A 26,772-nucleotide genomic window follows, 5' to 3' on the forward strand; every position below is an offset into this window, starting at 1 on the left:
ATTTCTGGTCGAATATGCCCCTGCATTCCAAAAAACCCTGTCTCATTGCCCTGGAATATATTCCTTCCTGATGGCTCACCAGACAGAGAGAACAGATTAAGATGGTCTGGAAGAAGTCGCTGTTTAGCCTGAATGCCCATGGTGGATCTCGTTTTGCTAGCTTTTTGGCAGACTGACACGAGTGGGTTTTTTTTAACCTTCTGGACTTGGTTGTAGCCTAGGATAGATGACTTAATGTGATCCTTGGGACCTAAGAAATGATAAGCAGGAGACCTTGCTTGGTGTATAGTTGGGAATAACGTCTACTGGGCAAGAAATAGGAAAAGACTGCATGATTAAACTGAAAGCAGAAGGGTTTGAAGTGGGTGGTTTCACTTTCCTGGCCATGCCTGAAATGGTTTAGCTTGGTTCTAGCCATAGCACAATAAGATTTACAGAATAATAATATTAGTGATTGTGGTACTTAAGCACCACACTAAGTTCTGGGGCAGATATGAGCAAATCAGGATGGATACAGTCCCTCTCCCACTTGGTGCTCACAGTTTGAGGTGGAAGAATGGGTATTTAAACCCCATTTTACAGATGAGGAAGCTGAGGCACAGGAAAGTTAAGTGTCTTGTCCAAAGTCAAACAGCAGACAAGTAGCAGAGCCAGGATTAGAACCCAGGTCCTCTGATTTTCAGGCCTGTGCTCTTTCTATTCCCTCTTCTCCAGCCTAGGCACTTCAGGAGGAGTGTGAACTCTGCCAGGGAGCAAGGGGACTGCTCAGTGGATCGCCACAGGGTATGCCCAAGGCCTGTAGCAATGGTCCAAGCCATTGATGGGCCAGAGCAGCCGGTGGCCAACTCCACCCCTGACTCCCAGGGAACGGCTTCTCCCTGTGGGGGATACACATGGCTGCTTCTTCACTATACTGTGACTCCGAGAACACTGGCGTGTCAAGGTTTTCATTCATTCATTCAATTGTATTTATTGAGCGCTTACTGTGTGCAGAGCACTATACTAAGCACTTGGGAAGTATAAGTCGGCAACATATAGAGACGGTCCCTTTCGATTTCGATTTTCGATATATAATTCGGTATATTTTCGAATGTATGCCTAAGTGGCTCTGGGCCAGGGAGACAGACAGGCGCGTGCATGCACATGCGCGTGTGTGTGCGCACACACACACACACACACTTATAATTGACCCATTGGACCAAACAGCAGCCCACCCCTGCTGTATCTCGCTCCCTTGGGGGCCCCAAGGAGCTCTTTCTTCTCCTTATTCTGAGGCGTTAAACTTTGTCAGTAGGAGAATTGGGCTCTTCAAGTGATGAGTAAAGAAAATGTCAAAGCAGTGCACATGCTTGTGATAATTTAATTTCCCTTCTACATCAAAGAAAAATGCTAGGGATCCTCTTGTTGCTCCCCTAGAGAAAGAGTTACAGCAGATCATATTGGTTACAGGAGATCATATTGTTGTAACAGAATAGGGAAGAAAAAGCTAGTTAGGATAATATAGAACTGCAGTGAATATACTTTAATTGACTGGAACCTAGTTATTATCCAAGAAATTTGAGGTTATATTATCTCGTAGTCCTGTAATTAATACATAGACAAAAACAAAATACAGTCCAGGCTTTTGGAAGTGAAAACGTGAAGGTAGGTTTACACCAAATTATAGAAATAAGAAACGGCAAGCTATAAGTGTGTGCCCTCTACAGAGCGGTGATACTTTGCAAGGCCTCATAATAATCAGGCTAACATTAAAACCAATGTTATAGGGTGAGAAATTAGAGACTTCTCATTTATTCATTGGAGGAAATTGAGGGATAGGTGACGAGGCAGCCAAGCACACATATTTCATTGCTTTTCATTCTGGAACCAGAGCCTAAAATACTGATTACGAAGATTTGCTGCTGTGAATAGTGGCTTGCTCTAATCATGGAATATAATTTGCCGCTTCTAAGAATAAATGGGGAAGTGAGGCTCAAGGCTAGAGCAGGTTGGTCAGTTCAGGTCCAAAAGCCTGTGCCAATACTCAACTTTCCTCATTCCTGGAGGAACCAAGAGGAGCCACCAGCCTGGATTAAGCATGGACCAGATGCTGTTGGGTAAAAATGGGCAGAGGCCAGATCTAGCCATCTGTACATCTTCAGGGCATCTATCTTTCTTCCAAGGATCCAGAGCAGCCTCCAGACAACACCTCTTTAATCCCAACACATTCTTTGGGAAGCCAGTAATGTTGCAGTTTTTCTTCCCTCATTAACTGAGAGCAGAACCTAGACACAGGGACTGAGGGTGGCTTGGCAGCAGGGCATTTTAGGAGAGAGTTTACTCCCTGGAAATATTCCTAGTTCTGACTTTACTAAGCTCTAGAGTTGATAACAAGAGAACCAGGTTGCCACATAGTCCCTCTCCCACATAGGGCTTCTCAAGATAATTGGATTCCTGATCTATATGGGGCTCACAGTCTGAGAGAAGATCTGTTCAGCATTTAGTACAGTGCTCTGCACACAGTAAGCTCTCTGTAAATACGATTGAATGAATGAATCGGTTATTGTATCCCAGTTTTACAGATGAGAAAACTGAGGTCCAGAGTGATTCAGTAACTTTTCCTAGGTCACAGCAGATAAGTGAATGGTCTCTTAGGCCCTGGCATTTTTCACTTCAACTCCAAGTTTCCCTGAGGCCATGATATTCTTGGACATAATAATAATAATAATATTTGTTAAGCACTTACTATGTGTCAAGCACTGTTCTAAGTGCTGATAATTATGGTATTAAGTGCTTACTATTTGCCAAGCACAGTTTTAAATGCTGGGGTAGATACAAGGTAATCAGGTTGACCCATCTGGGGCTCACAGTTTTAATCCCCATTTTACAGATGAGGTAACTGAGGCACAGAGAAGTAAAGTGGTTTGTCCAAGTTCACACAGCAGGCAAGTTGTGGAGCCGGAATTAGAACCCACGTCGTCTGACTCCCAAGCCCATGCTCTTTCCACTAAGCCACGCTGCAAAAGGATGCATCATTCCTTGGTTTCTGATTTTTCCTTACAGTCAGCACCATTAAGTCTTATGATGGTGTGCTGGCTTTAAAAATAAAAATAAAGGAAATTGAAGGAAAGTATTTTGTCTTGGTTCACCCCAGGCTGTTCCCATTTATGTCTTGCTAAACCTCATCTGAGGATCAGCAGTGACTCTGTATCTGTCTAGTAGCCAGTGTCCTGTCCTGATCACTTCCTTTCAATTCAGCTTCCTTCCCACAGTGATGCTTACCATAGGAGCTTGGTGCTGGGTTCAGTGTTGTCACCTCCTCAGACTTTCTTTTTACTGTGTAGGTGTCCAGGTCTGCTGGTGGCTAGAGCCTGGGCCTGGAAGTCAGAAGGACCTGGGTTCTTATCCCAGCTCTGACCTTTGTCTGCAAGTGACTTCATTTCTCTGTGCCTCAGTTCCTTCATATGTAAAACGGGGATTAAGACTGTGAGCCCCATGTGGGACGTGGACTGTGTCCAACCTAGTTAGCTTGTATCTCCTCCATGCATAAAGTGCCTGACATATAGTAATGTCACAGATAGCTGATACAAATACCATAAAAAGAAGTCTTGGAAGATGGCAGCGGCCTCTGAAGGTGGAAAGAAGTAAGTGGTGGTTCTGAAAGTGCCCCCGGCCTGAATTCAGATTTGCTGTTCCACTGGCAGCCAAGGGCAAGCCTTGTAAATTCCTTAGGGCAGGAACTGTGTCTTGTCAATCAATCAGTCACTAGCACTTTTTGAACTCCTATTATATGTGGAGTACTGTACTAAGCATTTGGGAGAGTACAAAAATGTTAAGCAAAACAATCACTCAAAGAATTCCCAACATAACAGGGGAGACAGACCTTCAAGTAAATTGCCCTTAGTGGGAGTAATAGAGTATATAAAATGTGTACACCAGTGCTTTAGGGGTTGTGAGGTGCCAAGGTGGCTCAGAGCTACCAAGGTGACTGTTGGGGGATGCAGTTGAGGGACAGTTATATTAGCATAAATAATTAGGAGCCTACATTTGCAAACGGATAGGCTTAGGAGACCAGATTGACTTTGATCACTTATCCTGGCCTCAGTTTCTTCACCTGTAAAATGTCCTAATGCCTTCTCCCCCTCCCACTTTCCTGCCCTTTACATCATAGGAGTGTTGGGAGAATCAAATGAAATTAATAGTTAATAGATGCAAAAGTGCTTTGAACTGTTCACAAGCAAGGAGTTATAAGACTAAGTTGCTCTATTACTATCATTACTATCTTTTTATCATAAAAGGGGGTCCTCTAAGATCTCCAGCCTAATAATGTCAGCAAGAGTGTAATGTGGGTCACACCAGGACAAGTTAGAGACAGAATTAGCCAGGCCAGTTAAAATGAAGACTAGGGAGGAGTTTCTCTAACGGACTGACTGGGATGGGACTTTGAGGCTCACCTAATTATTTGGAAAGGTAATATTTCATTAGTCCATCCTTTATGGCACACAGTAAGCACTCAATAAGTACCACTAATTGATTGATTGAATGATTGATACAGCACTAGCCACCCCTGCCTCATGACCTCCCACTGAGCTTGGATCCCTGGGTTGTTAACTTGATTCTTCCCTGGAAGGCCAGGGATTTAGAGAGAGCTGCTGCTGCTTCTGTTGCTTGTCAGCTGAGCAGCCTTAGCCTCCCTCAGGCACCTCAGAGCTCCTTCAGGAAGCTGCTCAGTAGGGTTCTGAGAGGATATGAATGAGTAACACATTTCCTGTATTACAGAACTTGGGCATGTGGTGAGGATAAAAATTTCTATCCCTCATGCATCTCTGGAGTTTGGAATGATCAGTAGCTGGGGGAGAGGAGGCAACAGGCTAGCCTGGTTTGGAAATGAGGTTGAGAAAGTGTCAAGTCCAGGTTCCTGCTTCGTCTGTCCCTGATTTGCTCCGTGAACAGGAGCCAGTCGCTCACCTTCTGTTTCCTCACCTGCCAAGAATGGATGGAATTAACCCGCTTCTTCATGGTGCGGTGGGGGAAGGGGAGATGGGGAGGAGAGTAAGACCACAGCTTAGTAGGAAATTCTGAGCATTTGAAGTATAAAGGGCCACATAAATACTCATGTCATTTCATTTCCCGAATGCCGTATTGAACACACCAAATAGAGTTTTATAATGAAGGATAGAAAATTCAACATTAAAAATTTGTTTTTCTCACTTGCTATGTTATTTCATATCAATCTTGGCTTGAAAAATTTAGCATTTTCCCTAGTTTCTGCCAGGGTGGTCTTGAGCCAGACAGTTAAAAAAAATTAATTATGTAAATGATTTTTTGAAATATATTTATTTTTAAATGCCTCGGATCAGAAAATGGAGAACAGATGGTGATAGGGTTTGCAAAAGGACGTAGATGAATGGACCATCTTATAACGTTCATCCTTTAGAAATCTATTATTTATATGTGGCTGAAAATCACTGAGAGGTTGCTGAGATTTTAAACCACTTTAAATGCTTCTTGATCAAGGAGATTTCTTCCTTTCCTGATTCAGGCTTTGAGAACAGTGAGATATTTTCTACCACGTCATTTTTACTAAACCTAAACACTTCCTTTTTTGGCATACCTTTGTCCAATGTGTATAATCATTTCAGATTAGATTTTCAAGAGCATCGAGAAGCTCATTTTCTCCAGTGAAAAGAGGCCTTGTTTTCTTGATCTGCAGCAGATGATGGATGACAAAAAAGCCTCAATGTAGAAGCAGCATTTTTATGTGCTAGACTAAAATTGAGCTGATAAGGATGGCGTGTGCTCAGTAGTCTGTAATAGCTAAGTTTGTGCAATGTAGAAGAGCAAAAAAACCTACTAAATAGCTGTCATTTTTGATGGTATATATTATAACCTTAATATTGCAACATAATTATTGGGCAGAGAGAGCCCTCTACCCTTTATTACCATTTCCTGACATTTTAAATTATATACTGCTGCTGAATTTTTTAAAAAGGGAGCAACACAATAGAGATCATGCAAACCCCGAATGAATGTACTAATTTATAAACCAGGCCTCTGGTAAACAGGCTGGTTTCTCCTTGTGCATTATGCTGGAGGTCAAACTCTTGCAATAGCCCCAAATAACAAGTTGAGACATGTTTTCTTAATTGGAAATAAAAAAGAAATTCAGCCATCTGCTAATGGAAAGAAAAGTTTTGCAATAAAGCTAACAGCTGCTGTCATTTCGGAATGAACATCTCTAAATCCTACCCGAGACAGTAATGGTGCTTACCGCAGCTAAAATCTTCCTGGGGCACCATTAACTAATTATGAATTACCTGGGAAATCACTTCTGCACTCTTAAAGAAGCCCAGTGGATCCTTTTAGGAGTTCAGCTAACTCTACAACTGTTTCTGATTATTCATTGCCCAAAGAAAAGTGCTTCTTCCTCTTTCTAGTCTAAGGAAGTCGCTTAGACCTGGCTTCAAGATGCTCTGTTTGGAAAGAGGGAGAAAAATGATGTAAGACTCCTTTGTGAGCTGGGGTCCAAGGACATCACAGTCAATTAATCAGGGGTATTAATTGAGCGCTCACTGAGCAAGAATACAGTACTAATCACGTAGAGTACAATATGACAGAGTTGGTAGATGTGTTCCTTGCTCATAATGGGCTTAAAGTGTAGAGGCTGCTTCCAAAATAATCAACAAAGTGTGTAAACCCTCTCAGTAGTGCAGTGAAATGAGATGCCAGAATATGTGCATAAAGGGACAGAGAGCACTAAAGAATAATAATAATAATTGTGGTTTATTCAGTGCTTACTATGTGCTGAGGATCACCACTCCCAAACTAGCAGTTATTAGGTTTTCTGGAAAGCTAATAGAAATGATCAGCAATGAGAATACCTGCACAGTAGTGTTTGGGCTCAGTAAGAATATACATTTTTGCACTTTTTTGATCTTCAGCCAATTGGTAGTATTTATCGATCACTTAATGCAGTAGGCACCTGGGGGAGCACAATAGAGTTAAGTAGTCATGATTCCTGCCCTCAAAGAGCTTACTTCATTGTCTTGTCTTATGCTGTTGTGTCATCTCTGAGTTGTAGCAATTCAGTGGGCACATCTCTCCTAGAAAGGCCCGCCTTCATCTACAGTTGTCTGGTAGTCTATCCATAAAGTGTTCTTGGTAAAAATATGGAAGTAGTTTACCACTGCCTTCTACCGCACAGTGAATTAGAGTCTCTACCCCTCGACTCTCTCCCATGCTGCTGCTGCCCAGCACAGGTGAGTTTTGACATGTAGCAGCTTGCTTTCCACTCGCTAGCCGCTGCCCAAGCTGGGATTGGTATTGGGATTGGTATTGGGAATTGGTATTGGGAATGGGTATGCCTCTGCTTGACTCACCCTCCTGTAGTCGAGACTGGTAGGTACTGAAAATTCTCCAGTTGCGGTCCTGAGGGGGGCTTACTTCATATTGTCAAAGTTACTTGTAGAAAGTCAGTTAAAAAAAAAAAAAAACGGGATTGAGCTTCCATAAGTATCCTCCTTTCTTTGAAAGACAGAATTTCCCTATAAAAGTCTCTGAATGCAGTACATGCCACCTCCATAATAATAATAATAATGATGATGGCATTTATTAAGCACTTACTATGTGCAAAGCACTGTTCTAAGCGCTGGGGGGGGGTACAAGGTAATCACATTGTCCCACAGGGTGCTCACAAGGTTCATCCCCATTTTACAGATGAGGGAACTGAGGTCCGGAGAAGTGAAGTGACTTGCCCATGTCACACAGCTGACAACTGGCGGAGCTGGGATTTGAACCCATGACCTCTGACTCTAAAGCCCAGGCTCTTTCCATTGAGACACGCTGCTTCTCCCATGAAAATAAGCATGTGTTATTTTTCTCAAGAAACATATGCTGTTCTTTAACTCTCTGAAGCTTAAAGCATGTAGTTGGGACTCCAAATCACTTTAATAAAGTGAATGTATTATTCAGATGACATTTTATATTACGATTTTTGAGAAGTGAGAAATACAGAGTTAAAAAGGAAATTATTTTTCCATAGTGAATTTGGGGTTTGGCTCTTAGTGTCCTTTTTTTTCCTGGTCACAAGAACCCTTCATTGAGAAGAAGTCAAACCCACACAATTGCAAAGACTCTGGTCTGCAATTAGGAGGATTCAGTGGCCCAGGAACACAGCACTTTGGCTCTGCTGTGAGGGGAAAGGAGCATCCTAGGTTCCAGCAGACAGTGTGTCTGGTTTAAGTCAGTCCTGCTGTTCTTTGACCTCCCCTCATTTGCCCCCTCCTCCACATACTCCCTTTAAGTCTTTAGGTTGTGGTTGGTTGTTTTTTTTTAAAGCAAAACAAAGGATTGTCCTTTATAGAACATGTACTTTACATTTTTAGAAACACCATAATTTCAAACTTCTTTCTACAAGAAAGAAAAAGAATCTATTAAATTAAGGCCCTGTTTGGAGTAGAATATGTGGTGTTTTGTCTGGGGCTAGGTATATTTTTGTTATGTAAGGCTGGTGCTCCAGGGCAGTTTAAAGACTTTGGAAGTTCACATCAAAGTACTGTACTATGTGGTTTAGGGATGATGATTATACTGTATGTGTAAAATTGCGGAGTATATGTAAGTGAGCAGGGAATAAGGGTATATACAATTTTCTAAATTTATCTCACGAACATCACTAATTGAAATTCAAAATGCAAATGAACTCATTTGGCTGTCCTTCTGGCTGTGTGATGGTTCTGTGGACATTGTGAAACAGAACAATTTGCATGTCTCCTCCCTTGTTGGGGAAATGGTGGCAATTCAGCTCTTCAAACTCTCACATATAGGTAGGATCTCACTGTCAGTCGTCATCTTAGAAAGCAAAGGACTCGTGTGTGTGTGTGTGTGTGTGTGTGTGTGCGTGCGTGTAGATAGGTGGTAGGAAACTGTGACATACTGGTTTATGGTAATATCCCTTGGGTAATAAGAATGGACAAGAATTAATTACACTTCCTCCAAAATTCTGAGAGTCACAATTCCTCCGGGCCTTAAAAGTGCACTTCTATTCTTCAAACTCAGTAAAGCTATAAATTAAATTTTACCAATTGTGGGATAGTAACACAGGAGAAAAAGAATTAAAAATACCTTATAATAAGAATATTTGTGAAAGTAATTTGCAGCATTTTAGTGCATTGGCAGCCTGTTAAAGAGGAAGGGCTGTACATCTTCCCTTGGGAAGGGGAGAAAGGGAGAGCATAGTTATCTGTAGGATACAGAAAAAAAATCTCATTTAGGTATTTGTTTCTCATTTTACCTTTTTGTTTGAACCACTCCTCTCCTTCTCCTGCTCTCTGAAACATGTTCCTAGCACTGCAAACATCCCTTGTCTTACTTCTCATCAAGCAGAACCTCCTTATCATTGACATTAAAAAGCTCACTCAAGTCTCCAACAATAATAATATTTGTTAAGCAGCTACTATGTTCCAAAGCACCTTAGGATAGGTACAAGATAAACAAGTCAAACACAGTTCCTGTCCCTCATGGGCCTCACAGTCTAAGTGGGAGTGAAAACAGGAATCTAATCCCCATTTTACAGATGAAGAAACTGAGACACAGAGAAGTTAAGTGACTTGCCCAAGGACATGCAGCAGGCAAGTGGCCAATCTGGAATTAGAGCCCTAGGCCTTTGACTCCCAGGCCTGTGTTCTTTCCATTAGGCAACACTGCTTCCTATATATCTACTCTCTGCTCCAAGTACACCCCTGCTCACACATTTCTTTCCTTTCAAACTTGTCTACTCACTGTGCCCCATTCTTGTCTCTCCCACTCCCCACTCTCTGCCCTTGCCCCATTTGAAACTCCCTCCCCCTGAAATCCAGCCGACTACTCTCTCCTTCTTCAAAGTCTCCTGAAGGCACATCTCCTCCAGAAGGCTTTCCCACAAAACCCTCTGATTCCTCCCCTGAGGACAATATAGAGGACTAAAGCTGTTTTATGTGAAATAATTAAAAAAAAATTTAAAGTAGCTCATGAAAGCTGATCTTTCAACACTGCCAAATCATATCATTTCTGAAAGAATTGCGCAGAGTACAGGTTTCTTTGTACTACGGGTAGCCAGTCAGCGTTGTACATTGACTGACTGACTTGTTCCATGGCCACAAGATACTACCAGTTGTTCTGTTTTGGAAGCCAGACGCTAGCCCATTCAGCTAATGCAGTACCACAGTGTCTTCACAAGCCCAGTCAAGCACTCTCTTTGAAAAGAGCACTTAAAGGAATGTGAGTCCATGCAACCCAGGGAACTGTCATTCATAAAGGAGACAGTTTTGTGGCTGTCCATGTTGGAAAGAGAGAAGAGGATTCCCTGATATCAGCGGCACAGTGAACAAGACACTTATTGGAGCCTGGCAGCGAGTGTATAGTTACCTGCCACACTAGCGTAATTCCCGGAATGCTCTCTCTTCTGAACAGTCTGGCTGGAGGTTTCTCAGAGCAGTTGTCTCCAGCAGGTGTCAACAGACAGGTTTCATTGTTATTGGATTTTTTCTCTGTGGAAGGAATTGATTCTGTAGAAAGAGATGGGGAAAAGGAATTTTGAGAAGACATGGCTTTTCACATCTCCCATCTCAGCTATTTTATCCTATTAGGTGTGAAAACTCCCAAGTGCTCAAAAAAAATACCCTTGATTGATTGATTGAGTTCTACTCAGTGCTTTAGTTGCCAGCATAACTTCTAGTAGTAGCAGGAGCCACTGAGGGTTTGACATCAATGGAAGGTATGGGTGGCGGGTGGGGGCGCGGAGGGAGGGGAGAGTGAGGAGATTGCTCCCCTCTTTCATTCCCAAAACTCCAGATTGGGAGTATTCAAGGGTCATAATCTACTATGAGTTTGATTACTATTAGAATATCCTAAGGTGAACCTGGGGAGAAGACTAAACTGCAAGCTCAGTGTAGTGCTCTGCATAGTAAGTGCTCAATAATTACCATTGATTGATTGAATGATTGAAGATGATAGCTGGAATACAATTCCTTCTGTATATTGTGGCCAGAATGGGAGACAGTGCCCTGAAGTAACTCAGGATCTGAAAACAGTCACACGTCCCTGAATGAATGAGGTTACCAAAAAGTGATTGAGAGACTACGTGTAGAAATAAAAGGTCCAAAACCTTCTCGGAAGGAGCTTACAACCTAACTGGATGGTTATAATGCATTTGTTATTCATTCATTCATTCAATAATATTTACTGAGCACTTACTGTGGTTTAGGTGCTCAAGCTTACTTTTCACCCTTGAGATAGAAAACACTAATCTAAGTAATTTCAGAAACCTCTCCTCTTCCCCTACCACTCAATGGAGGCAGGAACTTTCCCATGGGGTGGGCAGGAACTTTCCCATGGGGTGATCAGGAAGACAAATGGGCCACTGCACAAATAGGCCGAGGACATGACTCTCCCTTATCCAGCAAGAAGTGCAGCTGTCTGAGCCCTATTAAGTCATGAGGCCAGAGATAGCAGCAGAGGTCATTCTTCCCCTGTTATGTCATATAAATAGGATCTATTGCACACAAATTTCACATCTCTCTTTTTTTAATTCTTTGAGCTGCAGGCCTAATGGTGCCATAAACATATGGCTTTTTAATCTCTGCATGAATTCCCCCAAAAAAATTTCCAGGTGGACAAGGCAGTTTAAAATAGCCACCAGGAAGTTTTAAGGGACTGTACCAATGGACTACCTGCAGTGTTGGTGTTGCTTTGTGGTTCTTTGGGGGCTCAGAGTCTGCAGAGGCAGGTACCATAGAACAGAGTAGCACACCACATGTGTCTACTGTCTCTGAAGGAAGTTATTTTTAAAGTCAGCGCACACAGAAAAACTGTCAAACACTTAACCACAGAAGCATCTGCAAGCCTGCAAAGTAGCTGGGGTAGCCAAAAGTCCCCTTGGGAGAGCAGGCTCTGAGCGGACAGTCTTGAAGGGTTGATGTGAAAGCAAAAATGAACTAATTAACGTGAGAGTGTTTTGGGCGTGAAGTTGACTCTGAAAATGGGGGATGGGAAATGGAAGTAATGAGGCCAGGCATAGCTGAAGTAGGGTGAAGGGAGGGATCGTCATTTTTGTTTTTGTATTTTGGGGTTTTGTTTTTATGGCATTTGTTAAGCGCTTACTGTGCACCAAGGCACTATACTAAGTGCTGGAGTAGATACAAGGTTGGACACAGTCTGTGTCCCACATGGAGCTCGCATTCTTAATCCCCACTTTACAGATGAGGAAACTGAGGCACAGAGTGGTTAAGTGATTTCCCCAAGGTCACACAGCAGAAAAATGGTAGAGGCAGGATTAGAACCTAGATCCTTCTGACTCTCAAGCCCATGTTTTAGCCACTGTGCCACACTGCTTCTCCCAAGGTTCCCAAAGCCATTGTTGCCTTTGCCCTAGTTCTCTGCTCATGGCTTACCTGGGAGGAGTGAGGGCTCAGGATGGGTCCTCTGAGCTTTCTCCAGCCCCATCCAGCCAAGAGTGAGGAGCAGGGAGCCCGTCTGGGAATTGGGAAGACGTTTGGGATACTCGAAGACATGCACTCTATCTTTCCAGTCATCCCTGAGTGCGTTTAAAAAAAAGAAAAACAAAGGCTAGGCAGGGGTGTGGATGAAGGTAGTGGGAGTAGGGGAAAGATGAGGGCAAGGAAGGTAGTGGGCTACTTTTTTTTGTTGTTGTTTTAAATGTGTGGGAGTTGGAACTGGGGTTGTGGGGGGAGGGGCAGGGACAGGGGGAGGTGGTGGTCCCAGGTGAATTAACTTCCAAGTTAGTGACTTGTCTGTCCATCAGGTTCACCGGTAGACAATTAGCAAGACAATTAGCAATGTTGTTTGCTTAATCGTGATTTTGCAGTGACATAGTTTGGTTCAGCACTGAAGCGACCCCTGCTGGTCTCCATAGCTCTGGCTCCCAGCTGACCCTTAGGGCCTTCCAGTGCCCCCTTTGAAATGGGCTTCAGCTGCCCTTACTGTTCACTGTACTTCCGCTGCAGCAGCCAGCCCAGAATCCTCCCTGCAGTTGGAGGGTGGACAGGCCAGGAGTTATGCACATTGGATAGTCCAAACTTGCATTAGCACAGGCAGGTATCCAAAGAGAGTTGGCTTTCTTTCTCAGGAGGTTTGAGAATGAGGACAACCCCCTGGGAATGCTTTCTTCATTTCTTTTTGCTTGGAAACCTTCAAGGAAGCTTCCAGTCCACTCTTTGTGAATCATTATTCCTCTGCCTCTCAGTATTCTGAATTTTTATTAGAATTCCCTCAGCTAAGCCAGCCACTCAGCAGGGAAGGTCTGGCAGGACCAAAGTTAGAGGATATCAGCAATAGCTACTAAGGTCCCAGAGGATTAAAACTTGAATATGATATGTCTGTCAAGCACATATTACAGTTTTTGCATGAACACAATGTAAATCATATGCTGTTGTGGTTCATGGGAAGCAGCCTGGGCTAGTGAAAAGCGCACAGGCCTGGGAGTAACCCTGCCACTTACTTGCTGTGTGTTCTCAGGCAAGTCACTTAACTTCTGCGCCTCCTTTCCCTCATCTGCAAAATGGGAATTCAATACCGGTTTTCCATCCTACTTAGACAGTGAGCCCCATATGGGACCTAATTATCTTGTATCTACCCCAGTGCTTAGTACAGTGCTTGGCATTTGGTATGCACTTAACAAAGACCACTGTTGTTATTATTCATTCTTATTTGGATCTCAGCCCATCCAGCCCCATTATTCTAATCACCCAACATTTTAGGACTGCGCTCTCCATGTGTTGCTTTCCCAATGAAATTTAAAAATTTATTTTCACTCAACTTCTCTGCAAAAAGCCTATTGCTGCCCATCTGCAAATGTGACTGATTGGTCAAAAGCAGCCATGGCTGTGCCATTGTGGAATCCTTAGGACAATCCCAGAAAATACCAGTCATCAAGCTTGTGGGATGGGGATTGAGTTCAGCTTAATTATCTTGAGTCTACACTAGCGCTTAGTACAGTGCTTGGCTTAAGTGCTTAAGAAATACCATAATACCATAATCAAGAAATACCATAATTGCCATTATTATGTGAATCTATCCCTTGCTTTCTTGAGAATGCTCCCACTAATACACCCATTCTGATCCTTTCCAGGTCTGCTTTAAATCTTTCTGAAGAAAAGCTAATTTGTTAGCTTCCTTTGCAAGATTTTTATGAACCATGGTAATTCTCTTGTAGCAATAATTCTACTTTTTCTGGATTCCAGTCTGAATTCTTCTTTTTCTTAATTTAGTCTAGTTTCTATCCTTCCTATCCTATGATACGTCTTCCTCTCTGCCACTGACAGTGTTTGAATATATGAAAAGTGTCATGCCTGCCATCCTCCCCGTCTCCCTTTCCCTCCCTCCAAGATGTCACTGAGCCATGAAGCACCATTTGAAGTTCCTAATCTTTCTTCATTAATCAGTCCCTGAATGTTCACACTCCTCATCAGGAGATTTCTTCTAATTCATCCATAATGTTGTGGAGTTTCAGGACCTTGGGATGACCCTGCCCTATTGAGTGCAAAGTTATTAGCCACGGGGGAGGGGCTGCTTCTTCCCTCCTCTGTGTTCTAGATGCTCCGGTCCCCTGGTTCTTCATCCCAAACTGGCTTTGGCCTTTTCATGCTGTGATAGCACATTGAAAATTCCCTTCTCACTTACCAGTTTTTAGCTACAGGAAGCTTTTTCTAGGGATATTGCTTAGCAAGTCTGAGAGAGAGAGAGTCACTAGAGTTTCATCCACCCACTTTATAATTTTATGTTTATGGTTTCTTTTTTTAAGAGCCTATACTTTCTGCTCCTCCTATCTTCCTGAGATGCTTAAAAATTTTCCTTCTCTTTTCCACATTGCATCACAGGGGACTGAATGGAGGTTTGCTTAAAAGGCAATGTCCAGGATGATTTTTCTGTTCTTTTGAGGATCAGAACCACAGCTTCTTCATATTCAGTCCTTTATTAACTCATTCCTCAGGATCTCTGAAAGTCTTTCAGAAAGAATGGTAGCCAGAATCTTTAATGTTCTTCACCTAACTTGTTTTTACATGTTCAGATTCCCTAAGTCCTCGCTTACAGCTTCTCAACACCTATTTTTGATAGGTTTTGACCATCTCCTTGTCCATTTTCCTCTTCAGTGATAGCAGGTATCGGTTTCCCAGCTGGTTTAGAGTGATTCTGCTCTTCATTGCTTGGTTAGCATTCTGAGAAGGTAGTCCAGAATGAGATGGGAAGGTGGAGACTGAGGAGAAAGAAAGGTTGGACACCTCCTACCCTACAGGTGCTCTTAGCAACCCTGCCTGGGGCTAGATTAGAGTCTTGAAGGATGAGGGGAAAAGCAATGACTTCTGCTGGAACAGTTCACCCAGGCAGGACCAGATTGGAGCTCAAAGCAGTGAAAACCAAGTATATTCCCTTCCTCCTAACCCCAAACCCAAGGCCAAGATTGCCAGCCCCTCCCCAAACTGGAGTACGCAGAGCCTTACCTTTGGGAACTTATTCTCCTCCCAACTCTGCTGTGACTAGAGAAGCAGCATGGCTCAGTGGAAAGAGCATGGGCTTTGGAGTCAGAGGTCATGGGTTCAAATCCCAGCTCCACCAACTGTCAGCAGTGTGACTTTGGGCAAAACACTTAACTTCTCTGTGCCTCAGTTACCTCATCTGTAAAATGGGGATTAAGACTGTGAGCCCCAGTTGGGACAATCTGATCACCTTTTAACCTCCCCAGCGCTTAGAACAGTGCTTTGCACATAGTAAGTGCTTAATAAATGCCATCATTATTATTATTACTTTATCCTTGGTAGGTGTGAGAAGAAGCAGTCAAAGCTGCCAAGGGTTTGCTAAAACCCAATGAATGCTGAAAATTTCTAGAGTGTTTAGCCAATATCTTCTAGTATGCAGTGGCAATGTGGTGTGCCCCCAGCGAGTTGTCGAGCATGCTCAAATTTTAGGTAATTACAGTTGCTTCACTGAAGCATTACAAATGCCCACTTCCTTTAGAATTTTCTTACTTGCAAGAAGCATTTTCATTATTACTGGCTTACAAATGATAATTACAGACTCCCCTCTGTGGGAAACTGAACAGAGACCTACTTGGTGACAGTTGAAGGGAAGAGAGAGGAACAGAGAGAAGCAGTGTGGCCTAGTGGAAAGAGCTTGGGCCTGGAAGTCAGAAGGATCTGGGTTTTAATTTGAGCTCCACCACTTGTCTGCTGAGCGCCTTGGGCAAGTCACTTAACTCAAGTTTTCCACAAGATGGCATAGAGTGAGGCAGGAACAAATCGGGGAGGGTATGGCAAGTAGGGACAGAAGGGAAGGACAAAATAGAAAGAAAGGAAAACTAACTTGCCATTGTCACTTGTGATTTGGATTATTGGGGATCATCACTCTGAAGAAGAAGTGAGACATATTGTCCTTTGTTGGTATGGTGCCTATCACAATTTACCACAGTAAATGAACATATATTCTTGTTATCATCAGTATTTTCTAAGCTCCTACTATGTGCAGAGCACTGTACTGTGAACTTGGGATCTTATAATAAAAGTAGAAGACGTGGTCCTTTACTGTGTTTTGGGATACAGTAGTCCTGGATCTGTGCCTCCTATTTGAATGCTCTGTAATCAGCAAATTCTGTAATCAGAATTAGGTGAGAACATCGTTAGTGTAAATTAGCAAGATATTACTGCTCCGTGCAGACAGACTTCTTGTAATATACATTTTCGTGTGACCTGGTTAACATAAAAAGGGAGAGAAAAGCATCACCAGCAGTTTTTTTCAAACATTTATTTCACCAATTTTTACTGTCTTCAACATTGGGGGCACTTGTGAAATTATCATTCTATAGTGTTATTGCCATTCAAGGGCCTGATGTGCTTTATTATAATAGTCTTATTTGAGCTGCCAGCACTATAAAATAGACTTAAAAATACATAGAATGAAATTTATATCACAGTTATCACCCTACTGAATAATAAGGGGATGTTTTTCACTTTTAACAGAATTGTTAGGTGAGGTCTTCTTTGTCTAAATTTAGCTGTGCAATCACGTGTGGCTTTTGAGTGTGACTCCTATAACCAGGTACACAAAGTTGTACTGTATTTGGTTGTCTGGGTCATAATGGAGTATAACCGATTAAAAAAAAAAGTAGTCTGAATATATTGGAGATAGGTAGTTTGGGATCAACAAGTTCAACTGACTCTTCCTCCTGCCTTTGGCAGTTCCAGTCAATCAGTGGTTTTTATTGAGTGCTTATTCTGTATAGTGAAGTACAACAAAGTTGGTAGACACATTCCCTGTCCATGACAAGCTTACAGTCTGCAGAGGGAGACATGAATATAAATCACTATATTATGGATATGTACATAAATGCTGTGAAGTTGAGGGTTGGGTGAATACCAAGAGTCCAGGGGTTACAGATCCAAGTGTATAGGTGACACAGAAGGTAGAGGGAGTCAAAGAAAAGAGGGCTTAATTGGGGAAGGCCTCTTGGAGGACATGAGATCTTAAGCTTTGAACGTGGGGAGAGTGGTGGTCTGGATGGGAAGGGCATTCCAGGCCAGAGGGAGGAAGCGGGAAAGGGGTTGGCAGGAGATAGATGAGATTGAGGCAAAGCAAGCAATCTGGCACTAGAGCAGCGAAGTGTGCAGGCTGGGCTGCTAGGAGATCAGTGCAGTAAGATAGGAGGGGGTATGCTGATTGAGTGCTCCAAGACTCTTTTTCTCCTTTCCCCAGGTTTTGGGAGGATAATGTAGATATGGAGAGTGTTCATAGAAGAGTGGGCAAAGTGTTCAGGGTATGGAGCAGCTTCACAGAAGCAGCGTGGCTTATGGGGAGAGCACGAACTTGGGAGACAGAGGTCATGGGTTCTAATTACGGCTCTGCCACTTATCCGCTGTGTGACTTTGGGCAACTCACTTAACCTCTCTGAGCCTCAGTTACCTCATCTGTAAAATGGGGATTAAGACTGTGAGCCCCATGTGGGACAACCTGATTACTTTGTATCTACCCCAGCACTTAGAACAGTGCTTGGCACATAGTAAGTGCTTAACAAATACCGTAATTATTAGTATTATTATTATATGAAGCCAAGACTGAGAAGATTGGATCTCTGTGGTCTGGCCAATCAGTCAGTGGTATTTGTTAGGCCTTTGGAGTGCAGTTTAGAGTGATATTGGTATCACTTACTGCATGCAGAGCACTGTACTAAGCACTTGGGAGAGTACAATGAAATAGACTTGGTAGACATGATCCCTGCTCTCACAGGAGATTATAGTCCAGTGGCCAGAGGAAGGCTGAAAACGGATCTGATTTGAAGTCTGCAAAAATCCCAAACGTGGACAGGGCGAACAAGGAACTGTCCATCAGTTTCCCTCCAGAACTTGAAGCGGGTAAGTTCAAAACAAATGAAAGGAAACCCTTCTTCACAGAGTGGAGAGTAAGCATGTGGAATTTGTTCTGCTGGAAGAAAATGCCAAGAAAGTTTTGGGTAAATGTATCGTTGTAAAGTCCCATAGTTGCTACCACTAGGAGAGTATATTACCATGAACTTGAATGTAAAGTGCAGTGGTTATGATGCTCCATCCCAGCATTCCTTTGTCATTGTCAGAGACAAGACACTGGGCCAAATGGACCATTATTCTGCATGCTGGAAACTGAAAGCCAGTTAAGATTAGCCTGTAAGCTTGTCTTAAAACAATAAACCCGTTGTGGGCAGGGAACATGTGTATTGTACTCTCAAATGCTTACTACAGTGTTCTGCACACAGTAAGCAATTAATAAACACCATTGATAAAGAAACTCAAGTACTCTAGTCTCTTTTTCAGAATCTGCTCAGAACAGGAAGTGGAAATAGGCCAGGAGAGGACAGAAAAGTGAAATGAAGTACATAGCTGGACATAGATGGTCCTGAATGCTTAATTTTTATTTAGATGAAAATTCCACTGAATTTCAGTTGACTGAGGACAGCAGGTCTGGGGCCCAAGTGCACAAATTGGGGAATGTGAAATGTGGAGAAGTAATTCAATTTAATTGCATATTTTTAACCAGAGTGGGAGTTGAGTTGATCTCACCTTCTTGGCTCACTTGTGTTTTCATTTACCTAAATAAAGGATGACCACCTTCTGGCTGTTTAAGCTAGATGATAGTGTAGAGAAACAGTAGGGTATGACTCCTGGAAGACAATAGTACCATGCTCGGAAGTATAATAATAATGGTATTTATTAAGTACTTACTATATGCCAAGCAGTGTTTTAAATTCTTGGGTAGATACAAGGTAATCAGGTTGTCCCAAGTGGGGCTTACAATTTTAATCCCCATTTTACAGATGAGGTAACTGAGGCACAGGGAAGTGAAGTGACTTGCCCAAAATCACACAGCTGACAAGTGGCAGAGCTGTGTTTAGAACCCGCAGCCTCTGACTCCCAAGTCTGTGTTCTTTCCACTAAGCTATGCTGCTCACTAGCAGCTTCCCCCTTTCCTTTTGTCTGCTTTCTTGTTTGATAAATAACAATTGAGTTCTTAACATTCTGCTGTAATTCTTCTACTCTGACATCTTGGACTGTAGATACATTTTCTAGAAAAATGTCTAAATTTCTCATTAGACTAAATTCACGGAGATAATGTAGTTTCAATGGTCTCATCAGTGTGAGATCCAAACACATGGAGAGTCTACCTGGTGAAGTTGCAAACTTTCCCAAATGGATCTTGTATATTTTGTTCTTCATTATTTGGTCTCAAGCTTTAATAATGGGCTAAAGGTTACCATATGATCAACTCTATGTTTATTAAGCCAAGTAAATATAATTTTGAAAACCTTGTCAAGGGAGCACAGTCGTGTTAATGATGGTAAACACCTCTGTAATTCACAAATCTCTATGAATATAGTAAGCAATTAATTCTGTCATGTTAAGTAATTTTTTAAAAATAGTGCTGTCTACAAGCATTAGAATTAATAGTCTCTCTTTATCTCTCTGACTGTCCTGAAATAAGGATGCAGCTCTCTCCGAGGGAGGAAATGTGAAATTCGCTGACAAGCTGTGGTTTCTCCACAGAAGACACTTGTTGATATTTTTGACAGTGTGGCTGATTGACTAATTTCATTCCTTTGTTGTTGTTTTTTCTAGATGCGGAAGAATACCAGCCTCCAATATGGAAATCGTACTGTAAGTATCAGAAATAAAAACATTTCCCAAATCCTTAACAATTCTCCCACCCCTGACACACTTTATTTCACTGTGTCTTAAGTTGATTTAGGGAACGGGAGCAGTTGTGGCTCAGTGGAAAGAGCCCAGGCTTTGGAGTTAGAGGTCATGGGTTCGAATCCCAGATCTGCCAAATGTCTGCTCTGTGACCTTGGGCAAGTCACTTAACTTCTTGGAGCCTCAGTTACCTCATCTGTAAAATGGGGATGAAGACTGTGAGCCCCACGCGGGACAACCTGATCACCTTGTATCCCCCCCCCAGCGCTGAGAATAGTGCTTTGCATGTAGTAAGCGCTTAACAAATGCCATTATTATTATTATTAACTACGTAGTGGGTGAGCAAAGGGCTGTTGTGCTCAGGGCTATCGATCCACAACTGCTCCCAGTATTTGTCTTTTTTTCCCCAGTGAAGGTTCCTTGGAAGTTATAGTATGCTTGCCTAGCTTCTTTCACATTAGAGCCCAGACCAGAAATCTTCTAAGCCTTATGCTAATCTTTTAGGACATCGACCTTAGCAACACTTGAAACATTTGAGACGAAACTCAAACACAAGAGAACCCACATAGCTTTTGGTTTCCAGTTCTTTGCCAAAGAATTCCTTTCCTGTTGGCTAAAAAGTATCCACTCCCAAATCTTTAATCTAGGATTGGGCTCCCTGGCCAAGTGGGTCCTCACCCCCTGGGAGCACTCTTAGTTAGTTATATGCCAGTGTGACCTCGTGGATTGAGCCTGGAGTCAGAAAGACCTGGGTTTGAATCCTGACTCTACCACTTGTCAGCTGTGGGACCTTAGGCAAACCACTTAACTTCTCTGTGCCTCAGTTACCTCATCTGTAAAATGAGAATTAAGACTGTGAGCCCCATGTGGGACAGGGACTGTGTCCAACCTGTTAACCTTGTATCTATCTCAGCGCTTAGTACAGTGCCTGGTGCATAGTAAGCACTTAGCAAATACCATTTTTTTTAAACAGATTTAAATGGCAGTCATGCAGCCTAAAGCACTCTGGAGAAGGGTTTCCTACCGTCTCTACTATCCAGTGTTTGAACAAAGCAAGGCATCTGCTCATCTCTCAAAATATGCACAGCACCTGAAGGCCATTAGGAAGCTGTTAAAATCTATCTCACGGGCTGCCTGTCTCTCTGTCTGTCCATCCTGCCCATCATCTGTCTGTTTGTCCATCTCTCCATCTGTCCATCTCTTTGTGTTTCCTCCTTTAAGGACTTTCATGTATATTATGGACTATCACTTATGTGAAATCTCTGGACTATGTGAAGGGGAATGCTACTTTAAGGAGAAGGGTTGTTGATTTTCCCAAAAAAAGGAAATGATCATTGCAGTTGGACTGGTTTGTGAAAAATTTTCCCTAAATAATGTTTTAGACTTTTAGCTCAGAGTCACACATTGCTCCTTACTTCTGTATGTCTTTCAAGCACGTAATCCAGTGCTGCATACAGAGAAGGCATTCAATAAATATTTTTGGGGAAGATGACTGTGAAAGCTAAAGGAGCTGTTTGCCAGGTCATGTGCAGTGTTTCAAGCATATTAAATCTGCCTGGGTGATTACTAGAATTTTCACACACACCTTTATTGTAAGAGGAGCCAGGCTTGCTTGAGCAGGAAACAGGAAACTAACCCCGACCCCTTGCTCTACTGCCCTCAGAAGGGAGCAGTGAGCCTGTGTGCGAATCCCCCCTCTGGTGGTCCAGACTGAGGGAATGCATGGGGTAGGAGGGAAAGGTTGGAGGGGAGGGGTTTTGAGCAGCTGCACAGCCCCTCACTTTGTTTTCGAGGTGATGATCTGCATGTACACAAGGGAACCTGCCCAGGTTGCTCAGTGACTGCTGGGCTTGAAATTTAAGGGTGTTGAAAAACTATCATCACTTTGTGAGCCCTAATACCATTTAGGAAATAACTATCAGTGATTGATTATTGGCATTGAATAGTAACTGTCTAATAAAACTGGGCTCATTTTGTGTGTGTATTTGTGTGTGTGTATATATATGTGCTTGTTTGTGTATATAAAGTGAATGTGTTTTCCCCTGTGTATATCTATAAATCTGTAGCAGTGATGCATTACTCATCATCTGGCCATTGCCATTGTAATTGTTACTCCTATGGCCCTGCTCCCTTGCTGGCTTCAGGGGGAGCCATAGTGGCTGGACGGCCAAGCTCCCTAAGCATATTGAAACCAGACTGATTTTATCCCCATGCTACATTAACAGCAACCTTTTGGCTGAACAGAAGCTTTATAGGTATTTTTAGTTGTATGAAAGAGGAAAGAGGCATTCTTTGGGTGGCCTTTTTTATTATGGGATAATTTTTCTATTTGGCATTGAAATTCTCTGCGGGAAATCCAAAACTGACTCTGAGCCTAATCTGTCTTTCTAAGGAAACTGCTCTGTTAGCAAAATGAGATGGCAAAAACTCACTACCAAAAAAGGAGAGTGGAATAGGACCCAAAGCGTTCCTCTGCCCTTCCCATAGGAATCAGTCTTGGGGAAAAAAAAACAAAAAACTAGATGCTGAAAACAGGGGCAGGAATTACTCGGGTCCTTGGCTCTGTTTAGATAAAAGAAAGGCAAAATATTATGCAGCTAGCAAATATAATGTGGAGATGGTCAAATCAGAGTCCAATTCTGCATCTCTCTTGCCCTTTCCTGGCAATAATGAAAATTTCTAGATGTGCTACCACCCAAGGAGCTGGTTATTGGGAGAGGTAGGGTGGACAGGGAGGGAAGGGCAAAGCTGGCATGGACATTTCATCAGAATACACCAGCTCTGCTGGGCATTTGTGAAGGGACCAGGCTCACACCCAGAAATTATCTGGCTAATAATATGTGTGCACACACACATCCGCACTGCCCCCGAGAAATTATATGTGCATATACTTACATTATTTATATATAGATTAAGAAAAGTGATTTCTTGAAGTACCTGAATTTTACATGCCACATTACCATTCCACCCAAAATAAATATTTTGTGAATTTGAGCGTGCAAGTCAACCAAATTACTTTCTTGAAGCTTAGATTTTCTTGAAGCTGTAAATGTATCTGTGTTTTTATATAGGTTGCTTATGTTCTTCAAATCCACCTCTCTCATCATATGACTCTGCAGTGAAGTCCTTTGGTTAACCATCCAGGATGTGTTTGCTTTCAAGACCGTGATGCCTTTTAATGGAATAAGGATAAATTAAAGATTTCACTGTGGGGTGAAGCAACTTTGATCCTACCCTCAGCATCTGAAACAAGAGCAAAACAGATGCAAAAAGCAATGGGGCAACTGGTTTAAGCTATTTAAAAAAAAAATACAAATTATCTACCCTAAGATATGCCTTCACTGGAAAGTTTTCCTTTGAAGCAGTAGAGTGCTTTCCCACAGCACCTGCATATATGTATATATATTTGTACATATTTATTACTCTATTTATTTATGTATTCGTTTATTCTACTTGTACATATTTATTCTATTTATTTTATTGTTAATATGTTTTGTTTTGTTCTCTGTCTCCCCCTTCTAGACTGTGAGCCCACTGTTGGGTAGGGACTGTCTCTAAATGTTGCCAACTTGTACTTCCCAAGCGCTTAGTACAGTGCTCTGCACACACTAAGCGCTCAATAAATATGATTGATTGTTGAAACTCTCCCACAGAGTTTCATAGGCACTGGGGTGGGAGGGAGGAGAGAGAGAGAGAGAGAGAGAGAGAGAGAGAGCAAAAGACAGGAAACATCAGTTGGGTTTCCATTACACAGCTGTTAGATTTTAAGAGAACAGCTATGTGTCATTTTCAATAATGGCCCTTTCCTGACCAGTTCAGGACATTGGCATTTTCTTCCCAATGAATCTCTCCATTATGAACTCCCAAGTGGAATCTTTTCTTTAAAAGTCTTCCGGGAAAACCAGAAAATAAACCATGTCAATCACAATTACCAAACTAAATTGGCTTGATAAGAATGAAAAAAAATCAATTTTTTCACTGCACAATTCAGTGGCTAATTTCCATATAAATGACCTGAGTGTGCACAGTCTCAAAACGTGCCAGTCCCCAACACCTTTATTTTTCTCCTGCATTTGCATTTCCTTTGAAGCAGTGAGGTAGAAATCACTGAATGCAGATTGGTCTGCGTGTTGGTGCTGTGATTAACGTTGTGTTTCTGTGTCTGGCAGTGTATCAGTTGCAGCAGGAGGCACCCCGCCCCAAGAGGATCATCTGCCCACAGGAGGTCAGTACCACCTGCTCCAGCACCTGGTGAAACGTGACAAATGAGCATCACGGTATTGAGACTGGACACCCCTTGCTCGAAGTTCCCTGGGGTGATTCATTCATTCATTCATTCTGTTGTATTTATTGAGCATTTACTGTGTGCAAAGCACTGTACTAAGCACTTGGGAGAGTACGATAAAACAACAAACAGACACATTTCTGTCCACAATGAGCTCACAGTCTAGAGGGGGAGACAGACATTAATATAAATAAATAGATAAATTACAGATATATACATATGTGCTGTGGGGATGGGAGAGAGGATGAATGAAGGAGCAAGTAAGAGCGGCGCAGAAGGGAGTGGGAGAAGAGGAGAGGAGGTCTTAGGGAAGGCTTCTAGGAGGAGGTGTGTCTTCAATAAGGCTTTGAAGTGGGGGAGAGCAGTTATCTGTCTGGTATGAGGAGGAAGGGCGTTCCAGGCCAGAGGTAGAATGCGGGTGAAGGGTTGACAATGAGGTAGGCAAGATGGAAGTACAGTGAGAAGAGTTGGAGGTAAAATAGGAAGACATCCAGGTACTGTGAGAAGATTTCTGTGGGCATTTTAGAAGTGGCCAGCAAGTGAAACATTTCACTATCTCTTTTTACTTACTGAAATGAACAATTTAAAAAGACCAACAGGTTTTGAAATCAGCACAGCAACCAAAATACCCGGAGCAAATTAACCAATTAGACTGTGATGTGTGGTGAAGGGAAGACTCTTTGCAAGGCTGAAACACACAAGCTTTGACTTTTCATTCCTGTGGAACGTGGGGGCCAAATTTAAGCACTTCAGAGCTCCTGTCACTGGCAGCATTCACTGAGCAACTACGGTACTCTCAAGCACTTAGTACAGTGCTCTTCCCAACAGAAGGTGATTAATGAAGCAATCAATCAGTGGCTTTTATTGAGCACTTACTGTGTGCAGAGCACTGTACTAAACTCTTGGGAAAGTACAGTCCAATAGAGTTGGTTGGCAGGATCCCTTCCCCCCAGGAGCTTACATTCTAGGGCTTGCAGTCTATGTTACAATCAGTACTGTTGATTGTATAATACTGGGCACAAAGCCTTGTGCTAGGTTATTGGGACCAGAGAATGAGAGTGAAAGACGCAGCCCTTACCCTTAAGCAGTGTCTTAATGTGTCACTGAAGATAATCTAAAACAAGTCTTATAACCCATCGTAGTGCTTACTGTCCCTCTAAAGTTGTATCTTCACCTTCACTTACCAGTATCCTAACAGCAGTGGGTATCTGATGTAAGCCAGCAGCTTGAGACAAAAGTACAAGACAAGTACCATGAGTTTCATTTTCAATTTTTATTAAAATTATTACTTGCCTGCAGTCCATTTTTTCCCTGCATAACCTAATTGCTTTTAAACCAAGGACCTATGGGATCTAGCAAATTTCCATGGTGACTTTATGAAATACAAAGTAATATTCATCTGTGAAACAAGTGCAGTGTTGCCTTTGGATAGTGTTCACTTTATTATGGAGAAAGGCTAAGAAAAGCGTTTCCAAAAAGCATTCCTAGATTTAGCCCTCAAACATTGGGTTCTAATACCAGCTCTGCCACTTTTCTTCTGTGTGACCTTGGGTAAGTCACTTCACTTCTCTGTGCCTCAGTTCCCTCATATGTAGAATGGATATTAAGACTGTGAGCCCTTTGTGGGACAGGGCCTGTGTACAACCCAATTATCTTGTATCTACCCCAGAGCTCGAACAGTGCCTGGCACATAGCACTTAACAAGTACCACAATTATCATTATTATTATCATTATTATTATTATCTAGGTGGTTAAACAGGAGATTCTATAAAACATGTTTTCAGTGGCCATATGAATTAGCCTGAGCCCATAGGTCAAGGCCCAAACCAAATGAGGTAATTCCTGAAAGAAAAAAGCTGTGGACAAGTAAGAATTTAAAAAACAAAATAGAAAGAAAATACAACCCACGGCATTGGTTCTCTTCTTCACCAAACCACTAACCCCTCCTGCCAACATGTGGGTTATTTCCCAAAGTGTTGGAAGCTGTAGAGGGGGATCGATGCATTACTTGGTGAGCTAATGTGTTTTTACCCATCCACAGGCCTGGTTTACACCCACACAAAGAGGGTCCCAGATAGTTTTTTTTTTACATAATTTTTGAACAAAATTGCACATTCTTTGACATATATATATGAAAGTGAATCTATGGTTTGAATCCAGCAAACCTCCTCATTCCATTGTAAAGTCACCCCCTGCTTGCCTTGTTTAAAGGCCTTCATTTCTGAGGAAACAGAGAGGTGAAGCACTCCAGACCTTGGTCTGGAGGCTCTTTCTCCCATTTCTCATCTTACTCCTTTTAGTTCTTC

General features: G+C 42.4%; 1 protein-coding gene across 2 annotated transcripts in view; it reads left to right on the forward strand.

Moving 5' to 3' along the window:
* The window catches only part of CHN2 (chimerin 2), a 242,672-nt gene that overhangs the window by 99,421 nt on the left and 116,479 nt on the right, over window positions 1-26,772 (forward strand). For both annotated transcript variants that reach the window (XM_038740862.1, XM_038740863.1), the window contains exons 2-3: window positions 20,106-20,144; window positions 24,350-24,405. In XM_038740862.1, the coding sequence (XP_038596790.1) occupies window positions 20,106-20,144; window positions 24,350-24,405 (95 nt within the window). The remainder of the gene's footprint in view (window positions 1-20,105; window positions 20,145-24,349; window positions 24,406-26,772) is intronic.

The sequence above is a fragment of the Tachyglossus aculeatus genome, chromosome 2 (genome assembly GCF_015852505.1).
Source record: "Tachyglossus aculeatus isolate mTacAcu1 chromosome 2, mTacAcu1.pri, whole genome shotgun sequence".
NCBI classification, from domain to species: Eukaryota; Metazoa; Chordata; class Mammalia; order Monotremata; family Tachyglossidae; genus Tachyglossus; species Tachyglossus aculeatus.